We start from the raw sequence: 20,349 nt of genomic DNA, 5'->3' as shown, positions 1-20,349 counted from the left end.
AAAGTGACAAAACTCAGCATGAGCTATTTAAAAACATTTGAGAGGCTGCCATGTACAATGGGAGAGAGAACAACTTTGTACTAAAAAAGGAAGGGCCGTGTGCCGTGGATTGAAGCTACATGATGAGTATCCAAAGTAAAGGGAAACTCATAAATTTCATGATGATGAAATTAAACCAGGGGAAATGTGTAACCTTGTTCATATGTATATTTTCCTTTGCAAGCCAAATAGCACCTGAAATCACAGGACAAACTTACGGTAAGTATGGATGGGCCCATAGTGAGCTCAAGAACACAAAAGCTCATGCCACAATAAACCAGTGAAAACTTCAAAAAGCCACAAGACACCTAAGCTGGCATTGTTGCAAAGGACTAGCATGACTACTCTTTCAGGATTTGGCTTCATAGAGATTCTATGCCTTCAACAGCTGCATGACAGGTAGAAATTGAACAGCTGCATATTTATTATCTTTGACTGGCATCCTTCTGTCTTGGAAGACAACGGAATGGTGCGTCTTTGGGGGTGATGTCAACCTGTTGGAAGGTTACAGCGCCTGCTGTGGCCGTAGAGACCAGTAAGGGAGAGACATGTTTTGTTACAGCTGGGGCTGCTTGGGGGCTTGGCAGGCATGGCATATGATGCTGCAGTGGCAGAAGAAGAAAGAATGATCACAACAAGGGGATGTGTGTGTGTGTGTGTGTGTGTGTGTGTGTGTGTGTGTGTGTGTTGGGGTGTGGGCCTCCACTGATGACACAGTGCTAAGAGCCCCAAGATGTCTGGTGACAGCCCTGTTGATTAGGGAGCAGGATAAGAACATACAATGACAACATGTCTTGCTGGAAATGCATTCAGTGCATCATATTGTTTCCAAGCAAGTCTTTTGGAGAAGGGGGCAAATGGGCTAACCCCGCACCAAATCCATACTGAGACATCAGGAATGTTCCTGCCTGCCTGTGGAGTACAGTTGAATGGGTTAGGTGCCCCCTCCTTTCCATAACAGTCAGTTATTCTACCCATGTCTACCACACTCCCTAAAATAAATGCTTGCAGACAGCGATGGCATTTTTTTGGACACCATGCTGGCATCCATCTGCTAAACTCTTTCCACACCTAAAGGTCAAAGAGCCAGGTTTCCATGAAATATTTTCCCCTCCAAAATATTTTCATACACAGTAGAAACAGCAGAAAATATAGCTTGCGCATTTTGTAAAGGTACAGTCGACCATATCTCGAGAGTCTCTGGACTATTACTTAAAGGAACTGGTCTTGGCCAAGGACTCTGGCTTGTTGACAATTCTATCTGGCATCTTTTCTCTCTGGAGTTTCTATTTGTTCTTCTCACCCCGGGCTCTAACCAGGACCCCAATTTGCACAGCAAGCTTCCATAGTAGCATCATCATCATAAAGTGGTTCTCTCTCTCCCCCCCCTTTCTCAAGCTTTCCTAAGAGATATGACTTTGGAGTGGATATTTATAGGGCAGGAGACAGGATTCTGTCAAATTTTAGTGCACTGCCAATTTTAGAACGTGATCTAATCGCTGAAAATATACTGGTGGCACAGTTCCAGAAAGGCAGAGTTAATAGTTAAAAAAGAACTGCATGTATTGATGTATTGCAGGAGCTTCTGATCTATTTATTTTATAGTATCACAAAAATCCTGCCTTAGAATCGCTTAGCCTTCTCTTTCCTTTGGGTGAGATCCCATTGTGACAGGGGTACAGGGACACTGCATCTCTCTTTGCCACTATGTCTCTATAACCGAAGATACTATTGAGACAAGTGAAGTCTGGATGGAAAGTTGCACTTCCCTAGGATGAAGATACAGTAGTTTAATCCATTTGTCACCTCCATCTTTCCTGCTGTGGTAGAGATGCCATTCACCCTCCTGCTAAATCACTGTACTGTATAGATCTCAGTATTGTAGACAGACCCACCAAGTACTAGCTAGCTAGGCTCTTAGGCAAAGCCAGAATCTCATCCGCCTGATCAATATCAATCTATTCTGAGTTTTTATTGTCATTTTCCTAGTTTTATGTGGTGCAATATTTGTGTGTGTCCACAGAGCACCTGAGCATATGTAAAATGTTTCATGCAAGACATTTTACATGTGCTCAGGTGCACTTTGTCCTTTCTAATCCAGCAGACTTTTATTTTATGAGGCAGAATCCCTCCCCCAGTTTTTTGGATCACTAATCCTCTCTCTCTCTCTCTCTCTCTCTCTCTCTCTCTCTCTCTCTCTCTCATTGTTTTAGATTGTTTTTATGACATTCTTGTTGTATATGTTGTAGGTTGCGCTGACCAGTGTATTTTAACTAGAAGTGTGGGATATAACTCCTCCATCATTTATTTATTATTTTAATTTGTATGCCACCTTCCCACATAAATGAGCCAAAAGCAACAACAGGAAGAATACATATTAACCCATCATTATAACAGGCGTGCTATGGTCCATGGGGTCACGAAGAGTCGGACACGACTAAACGACTAAACAACAACAATAACAGTATAATGCTACTGACATAACAACAGCAGCAGCAGCAGCAGCAGCAGCGACAGCAACATTTTTTCAAGGTGCCTGGTTTCAGAGGTGAAATCATTTTGCACGTACTCAGGGTCACACAAATTCCCTTTTTTAATTTTTTTTACAAGGGTATACAGGTCCTGAGCTCACAAGTTTTGTAAGCCAGTTATATTTGTGCAATACAGTCCACTCACAAAAACCTAGAATTTCTTGTGTAGTTTGCTGCTTTTATTTAATTTGTTTGTAGTACAGAATTCATGCTGCACAAAGCAATATCAAAACATTAAAATCCTGTTTAATGGATCCTATAAAAAGTTGTTGGAGGTGGGTGGGTGACACATACACACACACACACACACACAGAGAGAGAGAGAGAGAGAGAGAGAGAGAGAGAGAGAGAGAGAGAGAGAGAGAGAGAGAGAGAACTTATTAGCCTAAGTAAACTCTTCTTAATTATAAGCCAACATATAAGCAGAGACTCAGATGAATTGTCCCAAACAGAGATTCATCATCCTCATAAATATTGCAGCAGTAGTGGCAGGAGAGGTCACAGACAGAAGCACTGACCTTCTGAGAGGCATGGACAGCAGTTAGAGAGTTAGAGAGGCATGGCTGGTGTTTGATAGGTTATGAGTTTGATTGTTAGGAGCAGAGAGACAGCAGGCTCACTACATATGTACAGTGTAGTCCTTCTCAATGGTTAGTTTGCAAGGGCTTGGATCCTAAGATAAGCTAACTTAAAAATGTTGATAGAAGGACTGTAGAGCATCTGTTTTGCATGCAAATGGTCCCAAGCTCAATCAGTGGCATATTCAAATTGGTTTGAGAATGTCCCTTGGCTGAAACCCTAGAGAGCGGGGACAATATTGACTCAGTATAAGGCTCTTCCAATGTGAAGGAACATTTCCTTTCCCTCCCCATGCCAGCTGCAATGTGTTTCTGGGAAGCGCTCTTCTGACCAATGGCACACTTGGGAGCTGCTGGCAAAGGAAAAATCACCCCCAATATAAATTACCTTAAGCAAGTTCATGGGAGAAAAGTTTCTTGTCTCTTGCCACCAACACCACCAGCAGTCTGCCTCCCTGGTAGCCCATGCAATATTGTTCAGAAGGGGCCCCACCCCCACCAAGGCATTTCGTGGGGAGCAAGGGTTGGGAGATTTAGATTTTTTAGCTTGGGTGTGGCTCCATGTTTGTGGAATTCCCTCCCAAGGGATGCGAATATAGTTCCATCAGTGCAGACTTCGAAACCCGCTTATTTCAGATTGCCTTTTCTTAAAAGAGTTACGGCAATGATGACTTGAAATTGTCTGAAACTGTTTTAGCTAATCCATAATGGTGTACTGCTGGTCTGCATATTGTTTTAGATTGGTGTTTTAAATGGGTGTTTTTTACTGAAATGTGGTATTTTATGGTGATTTTATGTAAGATGCCTGGGGACAGGGTGCCTTAAATGGTTGCCTAGAAGTTTTAGATTGGGGGACGACGACAGGATGGTGGGCGCGGGAAAAAAACAATTAAATGCTTTTTTTTACTAAGCTGTTGTTAAGTAGGAGTTAACAGGGGACGTGAGGGGAGGGGAGATTAGAAACTGTAAAGTTTACTTTTGTACAGTTCAGTAGACACGATACCATCATTTTCCTGGAAATCAAGCAGCTAATAGCCCTATTGGCAGACATTAACTGCCGCTAGGAAGTTAATTTCAATTCCATTAAGTAGGATACCCTCCTTCTCCCAGATTTCTTTAGGAATAAAAATGGTTTGAGAGACAAACAGTGACAGGAAGAATTCAGCTTACTCACTACAGGCACAACACAGCCAAAATTACCGGTAAGTATTCCTGTGTCCCATTTCTTTCAATGTAGGCTGCAATCCTATGCATATTTACTATGGAGTAAGCTCCACTGATGGGACCCAGGTGGCGCTGTGGGCTAAACCACAGAGTCTAGGGCTTGCTGATCAGAAGGTCGGCGGTTCGAATCCCTGTGACGGGGTGAGCTCCCGTTGCTTGGTCCCAGCTCCTGCCAACCTAGCAGTTCGAAAGCACGTCAAAGTGCAAGTAGATAAATAGGTACCGCTATAGCGGGAAGGTAAACGGCGTTTCCGTGTGCTGCTCTGGTTTGCCAGAAGCGGCTTTGTCATGCTGGCCACATGACCTGGAAGCTATACACCGGCTCCCTCGGCCAATAATGCGAGATGAGCGCGCAACCCCAGAGTCGATCACGACTGGACCTAATGGTCAGGGGTCCCTTTACCTTTACCTAAGCTCCACTGAACTCAGTAAGACTTACTTCTGAGAAAACATGCATAGGATCACTGCATATCAGATGCGTAACACTCCCACATAGATTAATTGTTTACAAAAGTATTTCACTTCAGTTGGGTTGCACCACCAGTTACGGTAGGTTTTCAATTGATATGAAAAAAGCTAAATGTGAAAAATGAACACAACTGTGTAGGGATTCTGGTGCATGGCCACATGAAGCCATACACACCACTACCGGTAGTAGCTGCATAACCATTTAAACTACTTTGACAAATACAAGGCAACAATTTTAAGACAGGAACGCGGCAGCTAGACTTGTGACTGGGGGCGGCCGCTGAGACCACATAACACCGGTCTTGAAAGGTCTACATTGGCTCCCAGTACGTTTCTGAGCGAGAAGCCAAGTTGCAGGGAACCAGGCAGAGGGCCTTCTTGGTGGTGGCGCCCGCCCTGTGGAACGCCCTCCCAACAGATGTCAAAGAGAAAAACAGCTACCAGATTTTTAGAAGACATCTGAAGGCAGCCCTGTTTAGGGAGGCTTTTAATGTTTAATAGATTATTTTATTTCATTTTTCATTTATACCCAGCCAGATGGGCGGGGTATAAATAAATTATTATTATTATTATTATTATTATTATTATTATTATTTATTAAAGTCCAATACAAGTGTCTCTGAATGTTGATTTTACATATTAATACATGAATGCTGGTTGTGGATATTTCCATGTCCTTTCTAAGGCACAATGGGACAATAAAATGAAGTGAAGTGAAATGAAGTAAAATACGGTTTTGAAAATACATTGTAAGGCACTTATCAGTGAGACTAATGTGTGTCTACTCAAAGGTAAGCCTCACAAGATTTAATGGGACTTGTTTCCAGGTAAGTAGGGGCAGTACTGCAACTCTAAGGGGGGTCCATACGCTAAAACCGCTTGCTTAGAAACTAAGAAAATTTAAATTGCCCCAAGAAGTGTTGATCCAATTTTACAGAGGTATTATTGAAACTGTTCTCTGTAATTCTATTACTGCCTGGTATGGCACAGCCTCCAAGCTGGATAAGAAAAGGCTCCAACGAGCAGTAAGAACTGCAGAAAGGGTAACTGGTGTTAGTTTGCCCTCAATAGAGACACTTTATGCTGTCCGAGCTAGGAAGAGAGCAGAGGGAATTGTTGCGGACCCTTTGCATCCTGGTCATCATCTGTTTGATTTACTTCCATCTGGACGTCGCTACAGCACTCAATACACAAAAACGGTTAGGCACAGGAAGGTTTTTTCCTTGTGCCATCAAACTGTTAAACTTGTAGTTGGGTAGTGGAAGGGGAGGCAGTTGTGGGGGGGGGTTCCTTTGCTGTGCTGTTGTGTTGTATTGTGAGCGGAATAGTGTTTGTATGAGGTACGTTTTTTACATTGCAATATAAAAAGGTAAAGGGACCCCTGACCATTAAGTCCAGTCGTGACCGACTCTGCAATATAGTCGAAGCAAAATTCCAAGTATGCTAGGTACTTGGCCAATAAATTATTCCTTATTCCTTAGGACTAATTCCATTGATACTAATAATGTGTTTCTATCTTGGAACCTAAATGAAATGACTATCTGATTACCTCATTATGGCCACACAAGTAGTATAACAGAGTATGTGAGAAGGCATTATACACTCAGCCTGAATTACTCAAATCTAAACTAAGTTGATTCCCTCAAATAGCTGCCAATAAATAATGTCCCATTCCCTTTGAATTTGGATGGAGGAAAGAACAAACAACTTATCATCTGGAAACTACCCAGGGGGTTGGAATATCAGTGGTCATTCCAGGAAACTGGATTAACAGCTCCCAAGCAGGTGAAAAACATTACAATATTTGTGTGAAATGCAATTTACCACTTAGACTTTCAATTCTGTGTATAGCTATTACTACCAAAAACATTTATGGTATATGAAATAAACTCTTGGTAAAGAGATTTAAGGGTAGAATATATGTATTCAAGACACAATTTTTCAAAGAACTAAAGAAGCCTCTTGCCATGGAGGTGACAATGCAGAGTTTTGGATAGATCATATTTTCTATCTATAAGACGCCCCCCATGTATAATATGACCCCTATTTTTTGAGCCCAAAATTAAGAAATAAATATTTTTAAACATTCCGTTTATGACGACCCCCAATTTTAAACTTAAAACAATTGAGGGAAAACATAGTCTTATACATGGAAAAATATGGTAATTCATCTGTTCACTGTCCAGACGTAATTAAATCTTATAAGATTTACAGAAACCAGTTACAACCAATTTTAGAACAGAACCAGCCTTTCCATGCACTTATCTTATTCCTAAGGTTACCTAGGAGGCAGGGGCCCACAAATACAAGTGTTGGTGACCAGAAATTTTAATTTTACGAAGAAGAAGGAAAAGCCTACTGCATATTCCCACCATGGGAATAACAAAATTCTTTCAAAATCCCTACTAGGGCAATGTCTTTATTAGGTCAGTCAAAATATCACAACATACTATGCAAGATTTTGAGTTCTCCAGAACTCTTCAATGGGCTAGATAGTGAACAGAGCAATGGGGGGGAGGGGTCATCAGCAATAGAGGAAGGGAGAGCATGCCTCTTTCAAAACGGTGCCTTGCTGTGACAGCATCAATGTCATGAGTTGGAGGGAAGGAGATCCTACAATATCATGCAACAAGAAAATAGAGTCTATGGACCTCCAGATGCTGGACTTCAACTCCCATCATGCCTGACCGTTATCCATGCATGCTGGAGCTGATGGGAGAGAGAGTCCAACAACCTCTGGAGGGCCACAGGTTCTCCATCCCAGACATACAGGCTTGGCCCTGGCATAATCTGGTTTAAAAACCCTAAACCACAGTTTATGTTCAGATGTAATGAGCAGCTATGTTTTGTCACAAACCAGGACAGGAGGGAACTGAAGCACTCATGGGGGGAAATGAGCACTTGCGTCTAAGGCCTATTCCAGGCTCATTCACACAGGGCCCAAAAGTCAGTAAGCGCCAGTGATTTGTCTGAACAACGCCAAAGACTTTGCCAGCTGCTTCTCTCCTATAAAACTCTTTCCCAGGACATCAGGTAAAAATGAAAGGCACACAAAGTGGGAGTGGGAAAGGTGAGCTCTGCTAGCTACAATGGGCTAAGCCCAGCCAACGTTTGTGGGAGGCCTCAAATTCTCAAAGACTGCAGAATACGCTTCTTACTGGAGATTTACAACCTAGGAGGCCAGACAGTGTCATAAAGTCGTAGTGACTATCTGATCCCCTCAAATCTAACAATTTCAGAACTAATATGATTTTTATTACATTGTTTAGTGTGTCTCTAATGGGATGAGGGCCAATACGACTAGTTTGCCTGGAGCCTAGAAAATGCTGCTCAGGTCATGATGAGCATGGCATTCAAAATGTTTGTCTCCGTGATAAACTGCACTGATAATGTACATTTTGACTGCCCCATCTGTCTTCTGACTTTTTGGAAGCTCAGAAAAATTACAAACAGCTGCTATTTGGATAAAACAAAATCCTATTACAGATCATTTTTCCTTATTCTTATTAAACATATGGTAAACACAAGACCAAGATATATGTGAATCCATACACTGGGGCTAGTCTTCCAAGTTGCAAATGCATGTTACTTTCAACCAACCTTTCTTTAAAAAAACCAGCAGATTTGGGAGGCTCCAAATTTTATATGAGGAGCAGTGTGGAGAGCGACAAGATTCTTAATCCTTTCCCCACCAGCCAGCTTTCCTACGGAAATTGCTCTCTTCTTCATGGAGAGAGCATAGAATTAAAGCCCAGAAACACAGAAATGAGAGTGCATTCTACTCCTTGCTCGAGATAAGCATTGGTAGAGAGAGAAACAATTATTGTCTGATATCTTGTAAGCAGCTAACATTGTGTCCCATAAAAGATCGGCACCTGAACCTTAGTCATCATCCCAAATTTTGTCCTGTATGTTCACCAGCAGCACTGAACAGAAAGACATGCTGTTGAAGGAAAGGGATGAAGCCAGGGCTGGTTCCAGAAGGTGGTAACAGCCAAGGCTAAGAGACCCGTAAAGAGCCCCAACTTACTGGTGCATTGCATAGAGAACCAGAGGAGTTGAGAGAGAGTATGAGATTGTTTTTAGTTGGCTTGCCCTGCCTTGAGGACAAGTGTCAGCAATTTAATTTTTCCATAATGCCCTGAGCAACACTATGTTGGGGCAGTGTGGAAACTTTAAAAGTCCAGCAGCTCACAAAGTTGACCACTATGTAAAAGCTGTTGCTTCTTGATGGAAGTTGTGGAAACTTGCAATAAAAATATGAGTAATAGCAAAATAAGGAATTCGGGAGATGGGTTAAGTTCTCTTCAGCACGCAGCAGGACTATTCAGTGTATATCAGGGTAGGTTACTGTTAAGAGCTGCCTGTATCCACTCTCAATTTTTGAAAATTGCTCCTATTCAGGAGGCACCAATAGACCTCTTTCCTTGGGTTTTCACTGTCCATTATTATTCATGCTGGTGGTAGCTCCAAAGCAGACTGTACCTTTGGTAGCAAAGACCCCCAGCCCCCAGCAGAGTAAGGTGAGGAGACACCTCTACCAAATCCTAACAGGCAAAGCAGCAGAACAGATAATGGGTTAGGACTGCTCCCTTATCTCCCATGAAATATATATAAGGGAGTGCAGTTTTTCAACGTTCCATTTAGCATATAGAATGACTCACTTGCTTGTTATACTGGGGATTTTTATATCTACTCCCTGTCCCAAGGGTTTCTTTGACATGGCGCACTTCGGTTTCACCCATTATTTTGCTTCTTTGATATCAATAAATCTACCAAGAATATGTAGATATGCAGAGCTGAGGCTGAGGTTACAGCCCCAACGTTCTAAGATACAGTAATACATTTTTCTAGCCCTAACTGATGTGGGACATAGCAATAGAAATGTTCCCCCCCCCATAAAAAGCCATTTAAAATAATTTAATGCCTTTAGAAGTTATCCATGGCTTCTTCTTAACACAACTACTGCCAGCAATCAAGCTTACCAACAGATGAAAATATAGGGTATGGTAGGTAAAGCACACACACCATTTGTAAAGAAGCAACACGCACTAGTCCAACATAAAGATTTTGTTGGCCCTCGTTCAGCCTTACTTGCTCAAGTCCCTTGATCTTGTGCCAGTAATGAGTAACATTAATGCAATGCCAATCCTGAGCAATGAGTGAAGTTATCCCATCACTACCTTTTTTTGTACTGAACAGTGGCATTAGGGTGCAACCAAGTTGATCTAAATTCAGAGCTCTCATAAAGCATGCATTCCATAAATCAGCTCTACCCAAACTGTCCCTCCGCCTAACCTCCATGGCTCTATTCCAAACCCAAGTGGTAAAATCACAGCCTGAGGGTAAAATCCCAACTTTACACAGTATAGAAGCATTTAAATTGGTTTATTCCTACAACCTTGACTGTAAAGCATGCTTAAATTCAAGTGTGCCAGTTTACATGGAATATTTCTCCTTTATATAGAATTGCATTCTTCTACTCCTGCCCACCTAGCAGTTCGAAAGCACATCAAAGTGCAAGTAGATAAATAGGGATCGCTCCGGCAGGAAGGTAAACGGTGTATCCGTGCGCTGCTCTGGTTCGCCAGAAGCAGCTTTGTCATGCTGGCCACATGACCCGGAAGCTGTCTACGGACAAACACTGGCTCCCTCGGCCTATAGAGCGAGAAGAGCGCCACAACCCCAGAGTCAGACACGACTGGACCTGATGGTCAGAGGCCCCTTTACCTTTTACCTTTACTTATACTGATCCAACCCCAGTGAAAATCAATGTCACCAAAGATATGGAGAGCTGCATACAATTCCAAAACTACCGGTAGCTATTGCTCAGAAATAATGGTGTTACAGACAGGCAGATATGCTAGAGTAAATGTAGCAAACAGGATTCCTAGTACATTTAGGATCCAGCCAAACAACATATTCTGAGGTGGGACTTCTACCTCATACTCATACAGAAATGGAAATATCCATTTCAGCAAATTGGTATTATGCAGATGCCATCCATTTTCTGAGGACTGCTGTCTCAAAGTCCTGAGGAAAAACTTCAGTAACCAACTTACAAAGACTCTTTTACTAATAAGCTAATACTTAAGACACTGCCATCAAATGTGATCCTAAGCAGATATAATCCAGAATTTAAGTTCTACTTCATTCCTCATAAGTGCTCTGAAACGCAACTCTAATCATACCACAATTATACTTGTCTTAAGCCTTCCTTTTGGAATAACCTTGGAAGGATTAGGGAATAATTTTCTTTAGTCAAGACTCATGCTTATTTCTTAAAATGCTTAGAAAGTTTAAAATGTGCTGTAGCAGGTTCATAACCTGCTTTATATGCTTTATAACAACCATAGAACACAGGTAATGCTATGAAACCCAAAGGGATAAGTGATTACCGTACATCATTTTAAAGAGATGTTGCTGACTACAGTTAATACCTTCTCAGCGCTCACAGGAAGATATCTTGTGTGCACCCCATTAAAACTAATGGGAGCTGTGCAAGAGATCTAGAGCTTCTGCAGAAGAACTTCTTGGTCAGTTGGACCAGGCAGTGAACTAATGTGGCGTGTTCTAATAGAAACAAAGCAAAAATGGCATCTCTGAGAAATAAGAACATCAGTGGTGCCTCAGAAGGTTGCAGCAGTACAATCCACCCACCCTCACCCACAAACAGTCCAATGGGAATCAATAGGCACAGAACTGAGTGTAAGCTGGAATAGGGAGGCAGGGAGAGAGATAGGAGCATGCTGGAGGAGGACATGGCTAGGTAACTGGCTGGAACTCTGCAAAGGAACACTCCCTTTAAACAATACACTACACTACAACAGTTTGTTGCAGGTTGACTTGCATTTTCTAATGTTGAACCACTGAGAAAAGTGGTAAGTACTTTTTCTTGAAATGTTATTTGGGTAACTTTGTGTAATGCAAACCAACATTTTTGCTTTCAGTATCGCTTCATAGGGACACAATTCATGGAGTTTCTTAGCACTCTTGCTTTCTGATGAGATGCAGTTTTTGTGGTGAGGTTTTCCTCCCTATTTGTCAGGCCAGTGCAGATGAGCAGATATCCAAGTCATTATTTGGACCCCATGGTAAGTTACCCCTTGGCAAACGGTTGTTGACATGAACCCACCAATGAATGGGATATTCCCCACTGCAGTTTAGTATCAGCAGCAGCCACACATGGAAATATCTTTAATGAGAGGCTATATCCGCAATGTGTTTTAAAGAAAGAAAGAAAGAAATCTCATTTTGTCCTTGTTGAAAAGTATTACCAACATACACAAAAATGCCTGAGCTGACATTGCAGAGAAGCCTAGAATGGGGAGGATTTTCTTGCTAGAGCTATTGTACTACTTGTGGAATGTGATGTTTAGAGGATATAAGGGCACAAACAGGATTTCAAAGGTTAGTAAAATTCACACCTCAAGAAGTCTGAATTTTACCTAAACTATCTGGGTTTGGGCCATTTGCCTGCTCATAAAAGTCTAGAGCCAGATAATATTGAGTTTGGGACTAGAGATATCTGGCAAGTCAAACACTAAAGCAAGTCCCTTACTTTCAACAAGTCCATGTAAGGCTGAAAGTAGCAGTTATTTAAACAGCATTATTTCCCCTCATATTTATATTAACCGTCTAACCGTGAATTTTTATCCACAGCTGCCCCCTGTGAAACAAATATTTAGTGCCACTCACATCTTCAAAGTAACAGCTTAGATACATGCTTTCTCATTTATTTTGGTTGCAACTCCATACCTACTTACAATGGGAGAAAAGCCCCATTGAACCCAAGGAGACTTACTGTACTTCCAAGTAAACATATAGAAAAGATTGCATTGTTCATAAACAATATATGATTTGTGTGTTATTTTTATTCAAAGACCACTGCAAAGGTTTGTGTGATGCAGACTAACAGCTTAATTAATTAAATTAATTAAATACCTTCAATTTTATTTATTTTTTAAAGGGATTATACCCAATATTTTCTTTTAAATTTAAAGCTAACCGAGAATAAACAATACTGCCTTGAGTCGAGGGAGAGGCGTAAAGAGCAGTTTGGGGTGTCCCCCCCCTCAAAAAAAAGTTTTTAGCCTTACTAAAATAACCCTTTCTCGCCCATCTTTAGGCAGCCCCAAGTGAGGGAGGGGACCCTTCTCCCCACTCTTGATTTAACACCTGCCCTTTCAGCGAAGTCTCTCTCGCGGGCAACGGCGACGCTCCCAAATCCTAACCTTAGCGCTCCCACGGCGCTGCGGTGAGAGCAGCAGGTAGGATTCCCCCTCCCAGCTGCTAAACTATTCCTGGGGGCAACCCTTGGCCGGCCCCACGCCGCACTGTGGTCCCGGAAGAGCCACTCCACGCTCTGCGAAAGGCCCCTGGAGCCTGGTTCGATGGAGAGCGGCGCCGCGAGGGTTAACTCAGCCGGCTTGCCGGGAGGAAAGAGAGGGGGGTGTTGCCAAGGCGACGGCTCCGAGTGCTCCGGATCGTACCACTGCGCAGGCGGCGCGGGGAGGTGTGGCGCAGTAGCAGCAGCCTCCTCCTCCTCCTGCCCAGTCCCCTCCCCCGCCCGGCCTGAGCGCGGTGCCGGGGCCTGGCAGCCAGCGAGCAAGTGAACGAGGGAGCGCGCGAGTCGGAGCCTGCCGAGCCGAACGAGGCGGGAGGCGGGTCTCCCGAGAGCGGCGGCGGCGGCGGCGAAGGCGGCAGGAGGAAGAGCTCGGCAGCGGGCTGCCCTTCCCTGGCTCGCGCCGGCGGGGTCTGCTTGAGCGGCGGCTGGGAGACAAAGGAGGAAGAGGAGGCGGCGGTGGCGGCGGTGGCGGCGCTCGGGGAAGAGAAAGCGCCCGCGGGACTGAGCGCGATGCGGCGCGGGGCCGCCCCAGGAAAGACGCGAGGCGGCAACGCGGCCTGCTTGGTGTGGCGCGGATAGAGGCGGCGGCGGCAGCGAGGAGCAGGGGGACGGACGAGGGCAGTTGCGCGCCAGAGGCCGGGCTCGGAGCCGAGCTTCCTTCGGCGGAGCAGCAGAGGCCGAGCCGCCTGCCTCGCCTGCCCTGGCGGTGGCGATGTGAGGCCCGAGCCGGAAGCGGCCGCCGAGAAAGAGAGCGCGCAGCCAGCGGCGGCGAGAACCCCCCGAAGACTTGCCAAGCAGCGGCAGCGGCCCGGAGGCTGGGTCGAGCAGCCTTAGCCGCGTCAGGGCCCCGGCGGGAGCGGCGGGCTCCGCCGCCGGGCCCGGGTGGCTGCGTGTCGGAAGCGAGCCGGGCCCGGGCGATGGAGACGCACATCTCGTGCCTGTTCCCGGAGCTGCTGGCCATGATCTTCGGGTACCTCGAGGTCCGGGACAAGGGCCGGGTGGCGCAGGTGTGCACGGCCTGGAGGGACGCCGCCTACCACCGCTCGGTGTGGCGGGGCGTAGAGGCCAAGCTGCACCTGCGCCGTGCCAACCCATCGCTCTTCCCCAGCCTGGCGGCCAGGGGGATCCGGAGGGTGCAGATCCTATCACTGCGGCGCAGCCTCAGCTACGTGATTCAGGGCATGGCGGAGATTGAGAGCCTCAACCTGAGCGGCTGCTACAACCTCACCGACAACGGGCTGGGCCACGCCTTCGTGGCAGAAATCAGCTCGCTGAGGGCCCTGAACCTAAGCCTGTGCAAGCAGATCACCGACAGCAGCCTGGGCCGCATTGCCCAGTACCTAAAGGGTCTTGAGGTGCTGGAGCTGGGCGGTTGTAGCAACATCACCAACACCGGCCTCCTGCTTATCGCCTGGGGCTTGCAGCGCCTCAAGAGCCTCAACCTGCGTTCCTGCCGCCACCTTTCTGATGTGGGCATTGGGCACCTGGCAGGCATGACCCGGAGTGCGGCAGAGGGCTGCCTGGGCCTGGAGCAGCTCACGCTGCAGGACTGCCAGAAGCTCAGCGACCTCTCGCTCAAGCATCTGGCGCGGGGTCTCACTCGGTTGCGCCAGCTCAACCTCAGCTTTTGTGGGGGGATCTCAGACGCAGGCCTACTGCACCTGTCGCACATGAGCAGCCTGCGCACCCTGAACCTGCGTTCCTGTGACAATATCAGTGACACGGGCATCATGCATCTGGCAATGGGCAGCTTGCGTCTTTCAGGCTTGGACGTCTCCTTCTGTGACAAAGTGGGAGACCAAAGCCTGGCCTATATTGCACAGGGTTTGGATGGGTTGCGCTCACTCTCCCTTTGCTCTTGCCACATCAGCGACGAGGGCATCAACCGTATGGTGCGCCAGATGCACGGACTGCGCACTCTCAACATTGGCCAGTGCGTCCGCATCACCGACAAGGGCCTGGAGCTCATTGCAGAGCACCTCAGTCAGCTCACAGGCATTGACCTCTATGGTTGCACCCGCATAACTAAACGGGGCCTGGAGCGTATCACTCAACTGCCCTGCCTCAAGGTGCTCAACCTGGGACTTTGGCAAATGACTGAGAGCGAGAAAGTCAGGTGAGAGGAGGGGACACCTGGAAATCCCCACCCCTCTGGAGGGACTCAACAACTGACTGCTGCAGTGGAAGAGGTGGGGGAAATATGACTCCAAACCTGGAGGGTGGGGGAAAGTATCATCAGTACTTGCCTGTCTACCCCCTCAACTACCTGCCATAGCAGTGGAGGTGGGAAAGAGGGGGAAACCCACCATTCTTTCATAATTCCCTCCCCTGCACCAGTGGGAGACAACTGCACTCTTATTATCAGCCTTCACTGTGGATGGATACAGTATCACTGTCCTTACCTTTTTCTATTGGGAATGCAGCTTCTCAATCTTTTATGCACTGGGGATGAATACAGCCCCTTTCTCTAAATCTGATTCCACCCCCCCAACCCCCTCTTCTGCACTAGGGATGGAAGAAGAAAACCTAGCCCGCCATTGTTGTTATTTACTGCAGACCAGCTCTTTACTGAGCATGCATAAGTTAAGTCTAATTCTTTCCCACTTCTTTTCCATTATTGCTTGTTCACCCATTCCTAGTTTGCCTTTTGTAGTCATCCACCCCTTTCTTTATATGGTATGTAGACAAGCTGTAGATATCACAGGAACATAGAAAGCTGACTTATACAAAGTCAGGCCATTGATCCATCTCATTCAGTATTATCCACACTGACTAGTAGCAGCTCTCCAGAAACTCAGGCAGGATCTTTCCCAGCCCTATCATACTACCTCTTCTGGGCCATAATAATTCTATTTTTCTCTTCCTGCCCCCCACCTTGTGCTTGAGGCTAGAAACAGCCATGCTTTTTAGATTTCCCTCCTGAGCAGGTGATGTTCAGATGCAGTGTCAACTGAAGTGCACTCATACTTCTCACTGTTGCTTGCAGAAAATGGGGAGGAGACATCAAACACAGTATTTCTCCCTTGGACTCATTTTATGCTGTATCCAACCAACCCCATCACCATCTTTTCTTTGCTGCCAGTAAACAGTGCAACTCTATGCATATTTACTTTGAAGTAAATCCCACTGTTTTCAGTAGGCTGTACTCCCACGTAAATGTGCGTAAGATTGCAGTCTCAGTCTAGAGGTTGAAGTCACCTTTGTTCAACATTTTATAATTCTCCCCCCCCCACCTCTCTCTCTCTCTCCTTACTCCATCTTTCCCCTCCTTTTTTGTGTGTGTAGCTTGGGATAATATATACTTTTAACAACATATCCAACTACACATCTTTTCCATTTGGAGAATTGAGGGTGTATGAACGATGGAATTAATTTTCACTTGTACTTTTCACTAGAAATACTGTGACTGTCTTTTATTTAGAAACACATAACAAACAAAACTACTCTACAAAGCTTCCCTTTCCTGAAAAGTCTTGTGGGTGAGCTCAGCTTTTTTTAAAATTCATTCTCTTCTCTTCAGTATTCATCTTCATACATAGTCTAATTTTGAAAGACATTTGAAGTGGCTGTTCTTGTGGATTTTTTAGTACACTTTTACTGCTTAATATATTCTCTATATAAATGTTTGGCTACCTCGGGTTTTGGGGTTTTGTTTTTGTTCTCAACCCCCCTCCCCCAGGAGTTTTTATAAGAAAGATAAGAGACTGAAATATTTTGTGCCTAGACTGGAAAGATAATCTCTTGGGTTTATGATTGCAAGGGGGGAGGCTGGTTGGGGTTTCTTTCCCGTGTCCCACATACACATCATCTTTGTGCCTCTCCCTCTCTGACTAAGGTTCTGGGGACGCAACAGTGCTCTTGCATTTCTACTCTTCTAGCACAAAAAGGTGTAACATGTAAACATCCAAACTTATGATTGGGCTATGTTTAAAAGAGATGTGAAATAGAAACACCGTTTCTTTAAATACACAAATATATATTATGCAAATCCCCACCTCCCCTTCTCTCAGATTACCTAGGTCAAGTAAGAAGCTTCCTATATGGAAGTAGAAAGAAGAGCAGAGTAGACTGACTTGCAGTTGCAACATGAATGGGAAAAGTTGGTTTCATTTATTGTTTCTCTTCTCTCATTAAATTAAAGCCACTTCTTGACTACTTGTCTTTAAAAGGAGAAATAAGTCAGCTTTGAAGAAAGCAAAAATGATGGGGGAAGAAGGGGCAGATTTTCAAATCCTCCACAGTTGCAGGTAATGGAATTCAGACAAGCCCAGACACATAACCCCACCATGGAATAAATGTACTGTTTGTGAATTTGTATAAAATAAAGATCCTCTTAAAACATTTTATATTCTTACAGTAAAAGGTTAAACTGATATTTATATAATAAAAGAGGAAATATGAAGTATGTTTTTGAAAAAAAGTTGTATCTGTGTTGTCTTTGTCTTTTTAAAAGGCAGGTATATTTGATCAAAAGTTGTGAGAAGAGACACATCACAGAGCTCTTGCCCTGTCTCCTCTGTCAGTAAGCAGTCAGTAAGCAATTTGGTCCAGTGAATCAAAGGAATTGGAATGCTTTGTCCTTCTAGTACAGGAGGCTAAACAACTTCAGAATTAGAAGTTCACAACTGAGCAATTGGTTCTATTTGGAAGGATCTGTTAGTCCTAACTTATCCTAGTCTGTCTACATGTAATATGTAATTGAACCTGTCCAGTAATAGCTTTCAGTTCAGTGTTGGGCAAATCACTATTGCTACTAGAGTTTTAATAAGTTTTTTTTAACCGATGCTGAGAACAGTACAGCAATGTTTGGATTTTCATTTTCAACAGAGGTAATATCCCATAGGTCAGTTGCTGCATGAAATATCAAGTGATTCTGGATAACTAGAAACTTGGATAGCAAAAGGATGAAACCATGTGAATCATCCAAGTCTTGAAAATAAAGTGAAAGCCAAACTTGGATGTTAAAAATAGCCTTGGGGTGGGAAGGTTTCCCCCCTTTTGTACTCATCTGTGACTTTTGGCCTGACAGTTTTTTTTAAAAAAAAACTTCTACTGAGGATTTTTCAAAACTGTAGAGTGTGTGGGGGGGGGTTTAAGCTGTGCTTATCGAGCATAAAACAAAGCTTTTTTTTCCTAAGTCATGCAGCATGGCTTTCTCCCCTTCTTTTCTTATTAAAGGGGGGGGGGGTAGAGAGAATGTGAAATGGTGGAAGGAGCAGCAGCCATTGTTCAGGAAAGTTAAAAGAGGAGCTGTCCTTGCTTGCTTGTTCAGTCATGCATACTGAATCTTGCTGTGTGAGGGTCCCTATGGAAGGGAGGAGGGGGTGGTTCTTTCCCTCTTTTTAACATTCCTCTCCAGGCCTGGCTGTATTTAAGCTGCTTTTCCTCCATGTGGAGGGCGGGGGTGGGGGATGGTCTGGAGTTCCTGTACATTTGCATTTCAAGCACTTCCAGGGCTGTTGCAGGCTACTCTCTTCCATTCAAACTGTCCTCTCTACTAGTTGGCTTCTCTGCTAACAGTACCCCAGGTAAACTGTTCATGAACAGAAGACAGACAGGCACTTCCTCGGCTACAGTGGAACCAGCAACATCAGTTTCTCCTTCAACACTGAAATACATTCATGTTCTAACACATGGAAAGGAACAAGATTAAATTTCTGCCTGGGGTTGGGAGGAGGCAATCCTTGCATTTCCTGTTCAGAGTAAGGTTTTACTGGACCTCCACTGTGCCCTCAAGAGGAAGCTATCACCTAGATGGCTATTGCTGCTTTTATTTAAAATATTTCATGCTTTCTGCTGGGAGTTGGTCACAAAAGCGGCATTGTTCTCGTTGGCAAAAGCCAGCACAATTGGATCTAATTGAGCCTGACACTACATCCATCTTCTTTTACTTGGAGGGAGCTGCAAGGTCTGTTTCTATGTTTATTCCTACTTTTGCCTTTTCTTTTTATAATTTATAATATGTTCATGACTGAAGAGGCAATGAACACTATTAAAATAAGAATGTTTGACTGGTAAGTAGTGATAGTGGAAAGAACCAGCTATCAGAAATATATTCCTTTCTTTCCTAACCAATCTGTGTATGTAATGGACACAAGTTCCCTAATACCTTGCTTTGGTGCAAGAGACTGGTAGCAAGTTTTGAAAAACCAAAGCTGAAACTAAAATTTTCCTGGGTTTCAGAACATTAGCTATTGTGGGTTTGCTTTTGTTTTCTTAACCATCTATACTTCACTCTTCTACAGAGCAATTTAAATCCTCCATTCTGTGCCATAGGCCTTCATTTGCACCAGTAGTTCCAACCATAGCTGTCAAGTTCTCCCTTTTTTTAAGGGAAATTCCCTTATGCTGAATAGGCTTCCTCGTGAGAAAAGGGAAAACTTGACAGCTATGGTTCCAACATGAACATGGTCTGTTTCCAGTGAGGAATAGAAAGGATTTATAAAAGGGCAACTAGTCAGTTATGGCTGAGTGAATTTATGTCTGCCAAGATAAAGGACAACTTTTGGTAAGAGAATGGTTGGTACCTTCTAGCTTTGTCTGGAATAATGCATGTGAATATCTGAAGCCAAAAAAACTGCATTCTGTTATGAAAACCTGGCTATGTACAGACATCTCTCATTTGCACAGCATGTGCTCCCTTCATTCGTCTATTTTTTTTAATTAGAAGAAACTCCCACATACTGGAGCCACAAGTTCCCCCCGTTTCCAACAAAAGGCTGTGCACAAATCTGGCTGGCTGACTCTTGTTTTGGTTGTGAAGCCATTATCCACTCACCCAGAGTAATGGATCAATTTTAAAAGGCATTAAATAACTAGATACAAAATACCAGTTGACCAGGGGAGAACAAAAAGTTGGAGTCATGTTGTTCTGGTCAGCAGGAACCAGAGGATTAACTCCTGTTCAAGAAGAAGGCAGTACCAATCAGAAAAAACCTGTCCTCCCTGATGAGGAGGAACCTTCTAGTTTCGGGACGTGACTTAACCATAGAAATTTACTACAAACAAAAAGCCATTGGCAGATTCCATTTGTTGCCAGCAGAATAGTAGTAAAGAATAATATGGAGAGACAGGAAACCTCAACAGTGTCCTTTATTGAAAATTTGTGGTAAATAGCACAGAAGATGATGTGAATCACCCTCCACGATTGGCTGTACTAATA

The 20,349-nt window shown here is 44.3% G+C and overlaps 2 protein-coding genes across 3 annotated transcripts in view; one reads left to right on the top strand and one right to left on the bottom strand.

Moving 5' to 3' along the window:
- WNT5B (Wnt family member 5B) overlaps positions 1-20,349 on the bottom strand; it is a 107,629-nt gene that overhangs the window by 33,529 nt on the left and 53,751 nt on the right. The gene's annotated exons all lie outside the window — the stretch shown is intronic.
- On the top strand, positions 13,368-17,592 carry FBXL14 (F-box and leucine rich repeat protein 14). The gene has a single exon (XM_035127459.3). The coding sequence runs from the start codon at positions 14,105-14,107 to the stop codon at positions 15,305-15,307; it is 1,203 nt and encodes a 400-aa protein (XP_034983350.1). The 5' UTR covers positions 13,368-14,104; the 3' UTR covers positions 15,308-17,592.

The sequence above is a fragment of the Zootoca vivipara genome, chromosome 9, assembly GCF_965207765.1.
Source record: "Zootoca vivipara chromosome 9, rZooViv2.hap1.1, whole genome shotgun sequence".
Lineage (NCBI taxonomy): Eukaryota > Metazoa > Chordata > Lepidosauria > Squamata > Lacertidae > Zootoca > Zootoca vivipara.
This window is presented reverse-complemented; position numbering and strand designations above follow the sequence as displayed.